General features: G+C 51.8%; 1 protein-coding gene across 1 annotated transcript in view; it reads left to right on the forward strand.

Annotated features, from left to right (window-relative positions):
* CCDC88C (coiled-coil and HOOK domain protein 88C) overlaps positions 1 to 8,798 on the forward strand; it is a 129,191-nt gene that overhangs the window by 48,529 nt on the left and 71,864 nt on the right. The window contains 1 exon segment of the mRNA XM_007471882.1: positions 5,635 to 5,704. Within this exon segment, the coding sequence (XP_007471944.1) occupies positions 5,635 to 5,704 (70 nt within the window).

Here is an 8,798-nt window from a genome sequence, read left to right on the forward strand (position 1 = left end):
GGGGAGGGGCCAAAAAAGGGGGGGCCCCCGCCCCAAAAAAAAAAAAAAAAAAAAAAAAAAGGAGAGTTCTGTCATTTTAGTATATTTCCTTTGAGGGTTTCTTCTTTTTTAGCATATCTTTAATTTCCTACATTCCGTTAGGCGTCCTTTTATTCATTTCAGCGTTCTTTGCCCTCTTCCTACCCAGGATCGCGGCCGTACCTTCCATTACCTAACCAGTCCCCAGCGTCAGCTTGCGGCACAAGTACTGAAGTGCCACTCCCTTACACACACCCCGTCATACTTGGATTTGTATTTTGAAGGTGGGTGTTTTAGAGCCTCCATTTAATATTCTGCTGTTGACAGTTTTGTGGTGAAGGAGACAGCTTGCTAGGAGTTTGGGGTACACACACTTATTCTCAGAGGTAAGTTGAGGGGGTCACTTTTTGGGGGGCCGGAGCTGAGTCCTCCTGTTCCAACCAAGGGAGGAGGTCCTGGAGAAAGCACGGCTTACCTGAGGGCTTCCAGGACATTCACTGCCATGGCTCCGTGGGTGCTCTATAAGTCCTGGATAGAGACTGGCTAGAAAGGAATTAGGAGGCCCATCTCCCACAGGGACTGAACAATTTGATGGAGGCAACTGGGCGACATGCCGAAAATGAGCTTCACCTGCACGCCCCGGGAACCGCAGGTCACCTCTGGCCCGAGGGACAGACCAAGTGGAGTGAGGCGTCCAGGCTTATCCTGGGGTCCCTCCCAGCTCCCTCTGTGCAGCCCCCAGCCTCTGCCTTCCCTCCCCCTGTCCCCCTGCCTCTCCCAGAGCCCCACCTCCAGAGGGCAGTGACGGATCCCCCAGATCTTGTTATCTTAAGACTTAGCACCACCTGCACATAACGTGCAGGCACTCGGGAAACCTCGAAGCTTCCTTGGGAGGAGTGAGGTTTGAGCGAGTTTGGGAGGGAAGGAACATTTAGGCTGGAGAGCTGGCTTGTGTGAAGGCTGGTGACAGGAGGGATGACGAGGGCCCAGGTGACTCCCGGAGCCAGCTGGGAATCACAGCCTGGGCCCCATATTGGGTTCTGACATGTGGGGAGCCGTGCTCACCAGCAGGGACGAGCGTTTGGTGTCATGGGTTCAGTGAAGCCACGTGCCTGGGTGCTGGTCTCGTTTACTCTCGGGGGGCTGGGAGGTCCTGCCACCACCAAGGCCACTTGCTTAGTTGTAATCATGTGTGAGTTCTGCACATGGCCTGGTGCCTCTGAAATCTGCTCTCCCGCTCCTGCATCATCCTTCCTGCCACTAGCAGAGCTCTGTCACCTGTGAAGCCTGGACTGGGGCACCCGCTCCCGTGTCCTGGATTTTCCCCACTGGGTACGTTTGTACTTGTCATGAGAGGATTCTAATAGGAAGGGAGCGTCTTCCTTCCACTCGGCTTCCTGGTTCTGTTCTGAGAGCTTCTCTCCACCCGTGACCCCTGGGAGCCAGTGTCACGGCCTCAAGACGGCCCCTCGGCACTCCCCGTGTCCCCCCCACAGGGCAGTCTGAGTCTCTGGGCTTATTGACACTGTGTGCAAAACCAGATGCAGCCCCTGGGACCCACAGCTGGGGTGCCAGACGCTTCCTGGAGAGTGTCCTGCCCGTCCCATCCTTCCCCGAGGTGTAGGGCCTTGTTTGTGTCAGGACAGCCCTGGGAGGAACTTCAGAGTCGATAAGATCCTAAATTTTAGATTTGCAGCCTGGGTGGGGTCAGGTGGGTTCTTTCCCCTTGTACTTACAAAGCGCTTTCTAGCCCCGACCCCCTTGCTACATGAGAATCCAAGTACCGCCACCCAGCTCTGACCTACTTTTGTGACTTTTCTTTTAGTTTGTTTAAAGTGGTTAGCAATGAGTTCCCTCCAGGATGCAGTTAGTGCAATTTCGTTTATGAAAAGGAAAATCCGGGGTTTCCCCAGCATCTTATACTGGGATCTCAGAACAAACCTAAAGCAGGTGCACAGAGGAGTGGGGGCGGGGGTACAAAATCTGCTCTGGATCTCGGTGCTTAAGCCCACCCCCCGCCCTGCTCCTCCTGCCTCTCTGCGGCCCAGTTCTCTGTGGAGGGCAGGGGTCTCTGGGAGGGCTGCACCCCAAGCCTGACTCTTCCCTCCTGCCATCAGGCCGCAAGGATGGGATGAGACAAGAGGCTGCAAGGCTCGTGTGTGCCCTTATCCCTCGTCCTGGCCTCGGGATGTGACAGCGTGCTTTGTTTCTGCCTTTGCAAAGGCCCAGGTGGCACCAGGAAGGCTTGTTGGCAAATTTGGGGGCTACACAGAACACACCTTGGGGCCTGTGCTCTCCATCCCCGCTCCGTGTCCCCACTCCCGCAGCCGGCCGGGCTGTGACCAGTGCCCGCCGAGCCCGCCCGTGTGTCAGCTGCGGTCTCCACAGTGGCTTTCTGTGCTGAGTACCAGGCAGGAGTGGCCCCTCGTCAGCAGCCTCCTCACGTAGCCGGAGGGCCTGGCCTGTCGCCCTGGAGGCCCCGCCGCCCTGAGGGGACGCGTTTGCTCAGCTTTCCTCGGGGAATCCCCTGGTCACCAGTGTTGCAGAGCACGGCAGCCACTAGCGTGTCACATGTGGCTGGCGGGGCCTCCAGATGTGGCTAGTGTGACTGAAGAAGTGAATTTCTAATTTGTTTAGATTTAAAAGCTGGTACTGGATTCAGTTACTGGAAAATTTTTAAGTGTGTTTGGAACAGCTTTGGTTTGCGATTCTGCTTATTCAGATCATGTTTCCAGTGACAGTTTAGCATCTGAATTGCGATGTGCTGTGAGTGTAAACTACGCGCTGAATTTCAAAGGCTTAGTGTGAAAAAGGATGTGAAGTATCTCGTTCAGGGTTTTATGTTGTTTATATGGTGTCGTTCAGGGTTTTATGTTGTTTATATGGTGAAACAATGTTCTGGAAATGTTGGTTTAATTAAAGTATATTATTTGTATGTTGTCACTTGTTTCTTTTTACTTTTTTAAGGTGACTACTAAGAACATTTGAAATTAATGCGTTTCATGTTGTATTTTCTGCTGGCCAGCTCTGACCTTGGCACTCAAACCTCTGAGCCTATTTTTGCTGGAAATGTGATTGGTGGTCCTTTGGGGGGAGCAGTTAAGGTCTTGGGGGTATCTTTGGCCCCCAAATTTTGGATTAACTTTTGGGAGGCCCATGTTGTTTTGAGAGGAACACATTACTGAAACATTGTTAATAAAACATTACTTCTTTTTTTTTTTTTGCGGTACGCGGGCCTCTCACTGTTGTGGCCTCTCCCGTTGCGGAGCCCAGGCTCCGGATGCGCAGGCTCAGCGGCCACGGCTCACGGGCCCAGCCGCTCCGCGGCACGTGGGATCCTCCCGGACCGGGGCACGAACCCATATCCCCTGCATCGGCAGGCGGACTCCCAACCACTGCGCCGCCAGGGAAGCCCAAAACATTACTTCTTAATTGTGCAAGTGGTACATATTTCTTGTGGGAAAATTAGAAAATACTGATTAGACAAAATTAACCATCCAGTTTTGGAAGGAGAATACATGGATTTTCCAGCAATATTTTCTAGCAATGTTTCCAGCAGTCTTTTGCTTAGGTAATTATAAACATAAAAATACCACTGTGCGTTATTGCAATGCAGAGACCTTCAAGATGATCTCTCATTCTGTATCTCCTTCATAAACGTGTGCACCCTTCTTCAAGCACCCTGATAAATAGGGCTGGCGCTCCAGACAGTTGGACCATGGCAGAGGAAGCCAGCCAGGACTTCAGAGGGGGCTGTAGCTGGTTGGACAGTGATAAGAAGGAAGTCTTCTAGAAGTTGGGCTGAGCACTCGAGTTTAGTGTTGAGGCTGGATAGGGACTCCATGACAGAATGGACCCATCTGGTTGGGAGTCCTTCCTTTTGGTAGAAGTGGATTTACCTGATTTTACTCACAGTGTGTGTTTTGCCCCCAGGGAGGGACTGTGGAATCCTTTGGTGAGCTCATTCAATTGAGAAACAGTTTTTTCCACGTTGACTTTTCCAAGCCCCGAAGGAGAGCTGAGGCTGTAACGCAGCTCAGACTCTGTCCAACACTGAGACTTGTTTGAGAAAACATTGGCCATGTCTGATGCGGTAACACGTGACCTCAGACAGTGAAGAAAGACATCCTCCAACACTGAGTGCAGAGGGGCCTGTGTGTTTGGGAGTGGGGTACTCCTCCTGGTTTAGCATCCCCTCCCCTCAATTTCTGGTGTGGCAGGAGCCATGGAAAGATAATAAGGAGAGTGGCTCAAATCATTTTGTACATTCTGTGAAGGTGTTGGCCTCTCCAGGCGTGCTTGCCTAGGCCACCATTCTCAGGATTCAGAGAGCTCTGAGGTGTCCAGCTGGGCCCTATGGGATTAGCCGATCGTGTTAATTGTCCCCTTTTTCTTCATCAGTGCTGGTTGGCAGTGTACTGAGTACAGAGATTCATCACATCATCAGTAGAGCGACTGCTGAAAAAAAAGTCGTGTCTCAATGGAAACATTTTATTTTATTTATCTATTTATTTATCTATTTATTGATTTATTTTATTATTTATTTATTATTTATTTATTTTTTTTGCGGTACGCGGGCCTCTCACTGCTGTGGCCTCTCCCGTTGTGGAGCATAGGCTCTGGACGCGCAGGCCCAGCGGCCATGGCTCACGGGCCCAGCCGCTCCGCGGCATGTGGGATCTTCCCGGACCGGGGCACGAACCCGTGTCCCCTGGATCGGCAGGCGGACTCAACCACTGCGCCGCCAGGGATGCCCAGAAACATTTTTTTTAAAGGCATAAGAGGAGATTTGTTGGTCAAGAGTTTCTTGACCACTTTTGTAAGACCAAGAATACTTAGGAATCCTACTACCTTGCTTATCTTCTGTAAAATTAGATTTTTTTATCTTCTGATTTGTGAAAAGCAAGGCACATCTGGGCAGGGAAGACCAATGTGCCCTGAGAATTGCTCTGGGAGGCATGAGTGGTGGGTCGGCACACTCCAAGGAGAACTTTGTTAGCCATCCCTACCCCAAGGGGACATGGCCGATGGCTGGTGCCTGGGCCTTCTTTCAGAGGCCCTTGGTGTGAGGGTAGAAGGCACCTCACTTCCCATGTGTCCCCTCTCTGACGGGCACAGAGTAGCTGTGATTTATCCCTCCCGCAGGGTAGTCACTGCTGAAAAGAGAGAAGTCTCACTTACAGCCTGTACCAAAGACCTGCTGAAAGCTAGGATCCCAGATCGTCAGCTTGTAAAGACGCAGTAGCATCCCCTTAATCTTTATTCTGTATTTTTTAATTGCACAGGCAAACCATACCGTAAAAATAAAGACATCTTTTAAAAAGAAACTCCTAATCCTGCTAATCTAGCATCTGATATATCTTCTTTTTCCCAAAGTCTCTGTACACACGTAGACCTAATTTTTATTTGGTAATAATCAAGGCGGAAGCACAATTAGCTTTTTTGACTTTTCGTTTATTGGTATCTTAACTGTTCCTCCCTGTTATATAGTGTTTCCATAGTTACTGTTTAATGGCAGGCACACTCATCCAGCAGCCTGGTAAACTGTAATTGTCTTAGTCAGTCTTTATTTTGTTTTCTGTGCTTAATGGTATCCTTTCCCCTTTGTTTCTGTAGGAAGTTCTCCAGCAGCTGATCGTGATGAATTTGCCCAATGTCTTGATGATTGGCAAAGACCCGCTGTCTGGTGAGTGAAAGCCACCCCCCCGACACCCCACCCCCACCCCCCATAGAGCCTGGGCAGTGCCATCAGCCCTGGGCAGCTGTCAGAAGCAGAGCTCTGGCTGCCAGCTTGGAGCCAGCACAGTGAAAGCACGTGATCATTCGGGTGTGATCGTAAAGGGTGGGTTTATTACCCTGAGGCATCACGCCAAGAGCGCATTTCTTCCTTAAGAATGTATCCTCTGACCCCTGGGATTGGAGCACAGAGGCAGGCGAGGCCTCGGGCTTAGGGGCCCCGAGTTGTATGGTGGACCCCCAGGGGTCTCTCCTCACACCATCGTGGGGTGTGGTCTCTATTGGCAGGAAAGAATCTTTGGAGGGAGCTAATATCCCTTCCGCTGGGATCCTGTGCTGCTTTATTCTCCCCATGGTAGATCTCACCCGGACATCCTGTCGTGTGTCTGTTTTCACGTCTCCCTCTGGTCTCTGAGGCCCGAGTGGGCAAGGTTCTAAGTCCTGGTCTCAGACACTCGGTGTGACTTTGAAAGACTGAAATGTCCTCCTGGACACCTTCCAGAGAGCCACAGCTTAGTTCATCCCTGATAGTTAACACGCTGGGTTGGTTAAACAGGGTGATAGATTTCCTCCCCTCCACATTTGTGTGCGTTCACCTGGACCCATGGCTCATGGATGAAAGCTTGCAGGCCCCAGGGACAGATGTGCTCGCTGACTGGAAACTTCCCTGGTTCCCGTGGAGACCTTGTTAGCCTCCTGGGCTAGGTGTGGAGTCAAGGAATGCAGGAAGGATCCCACACATTAGAGCCTTTTGCAGAAGGAACTGAAGCTTCCCTCTGTCGGTCCCTCCCCGCCCTGCTCTCCCTGGAGCCTGGCTGTCCTTGCTCCTGTCCACGTGAGCTCAGTTGGCTGGAGAGCAAAGGAGAAGTATACCAGGTGGCCCGTCGCGGACATTTCTCATAGAGGAGCCCTGGCCCTGAGAGCAGCAGCTTCTGGGGCCACCGGCTCCAGGGCAGCTGAGCATTTAATCACTTTGTTCCTGGAGGCGGTCCTCCTGGGTCCCACTTCCCTCTTCGCTACGGGAGCCAAAGGAAGGGGGTTCCTCGACCTCCTGTTCACGTTCGGCGCCGCTGACCCGTGAGCACCCCCAGCCTTACACATCGGCTCTGCAGAGCGCACCCAGGCCCACCTGGTGGCCCCTCACCCTTCCCCACTTGGTGCGTTAATAACAGGCAGCCCTTGGTTCGCGCCACCCCCAGCTCTGCCTTAGGGCCATTCGTTTACTGGCTTTATTTCATGGTTCCCCCAGGTAGAGGACTCAGATGCAGCCCTGGGCTCCAGGGACAGTTGGGACTCCTGTGTTTCTGCAGTAACATCAGGAAAGTGAGGGTCTGCTTTGCTGAGCAGAACTGTGCTGCTTGTCCTGACTTATTTGAGGGGCTGGTGTTAGAAGAGAGATGCCCGGAGAGCTTGGTGGTTCAGGCTTAGTTCTACTATCCCATCTGCTCTAGAGACAGCATCATAAGATGAGGAGAGGAAAGCAGTGGAGCAGGAAAGAAGGATGCTCCCTGCTTGAGCCTTTGGTGAGCCTACCGTGTGCTGGGCATTGGACATGTGTTGAAAGATGGAAAGGAAAATGTGCTTCCGGGGTGTGACCGTGCCATCCCGTTTATAGATGAGAGAACGGCAGCTCACGGAGTTGAAGTGACAAGCCCTCGGTCACTTAGCCCATGAGCAGAGGGGCCGATTGGGAATTTGCTCCATCCAACGCACGAGCCTGAGCTCCGGTCCGTTATCACACATGGGCAGGTGTTAGGTTGAGCTGTAGGCGATTGCCAGTGTTCAACCATTTGACCTACAAAAAACACTGGCGATTGCCAGTGTTCAACCATTTGACCTACAAAAATGGCATATGGTTCAATCTAATACTAACCACGTCCTCCTCCCCCACCCAGGCAGCTTGTCACCCCATCACCCCATCATACTGCGTAGTTTGCCACCTTCCCGTTGTCAGTGCCCCCCCCCCACCTGCTGCCATTTGGAAGCCTGCCCTCTGGGCGCCCCTTCTCCGGCAGGCACGTCCACTCGCCAGAACCCTGGCTCCAGCCCTCCCCCTGGCTGAGTCTCTGTTCTAGCCCCTTTGAACCACATGGGGCCAAGAGACTGTCCACATGCAAGGAACCCAGGTCGCACCTCGGGTCTGGCGCTGGACAGAAACACCTGCAGAGATGTGGACGCTGATTTTTTTAATAGCTTTATTAATGTATAATTTGCATACCATGAAATTCACTTATTTTAAGCATACAATTTAGTGATTTTTTTCATAATTGGACAGAGTTGTGCAACCTTCCCCAACAATCCAGTTTTAGAACACTGTGGGGAAGCCGCTTTTCAGCTGACAGGTGAATTGCCTGCCCTCTGGTCCCCAGCACCATATAGAATCAGTGCACATCAATTGAAGAGGTTCTGGCCCCAGTTCTGATGGAGAAGTTGGATTGATGAGATGGGGAGCCCTGGGAAAGTTAAGGACGAGAATCCCAATGGCTGCAGCAAGCTCAGAAGGCCCCTGGCAGGCAGGGCCTGACTGACAGCAGCTTCTGTGGGCTCTGCTGAGAGGGGAGGGGCTGCCTCCCCTGAAGTCAGGACTGGAGGGATGAGAGCTGGGCGCACGCATGGGTAGGTTTTGACAGGAGTGTCGGGGGCTCCGAGAGCAGAGGAGGTTGGCCGGAGAGGTGCACCAGCGAGAAGATGCAAACATGAGTGCCAGAGACATATTTGTGGAATAGTGTTTTCTGTTTTAAATTTTAAAAATAGATGCGTGAAGCATTTGGGGTTTCTTTTAAAATAGAGAACAAAGTTGATTTCTTTCTTCTGGGGCGGCTTTTTTTAATGAATTCTGCCACATGGCTCAGGAGCATGTCTGTGCTCTTTTTGGCTGATGTTGCCACTGTACTGTTATTTATAACATTTCAGTTTTTGGTTATTTTTTGTTTTTGGTAAATGCACCTCAGTGGAGCCAGGGCAGGGGCAGGACAGATCCCAGCAGAACATCTAGTCCAAACACACACACACACACACACACACACACACACACACACTCTCTC

Source organism: Lipotes vexillifer, unplaced genomic scaffold, assembly GCF_000442215.2.
Source record: "Lipotes vexillifer unplaced genomic scaffold, Lipotes_vexillifer_v1.1 scaffold751, whole genome shotgun sequence".
NCBI lineage: Eukaryota > Metazoa > Chordata > Mammalia > Artiodactyla > Lipotidae > Lipotes > Lipotes vexillifer.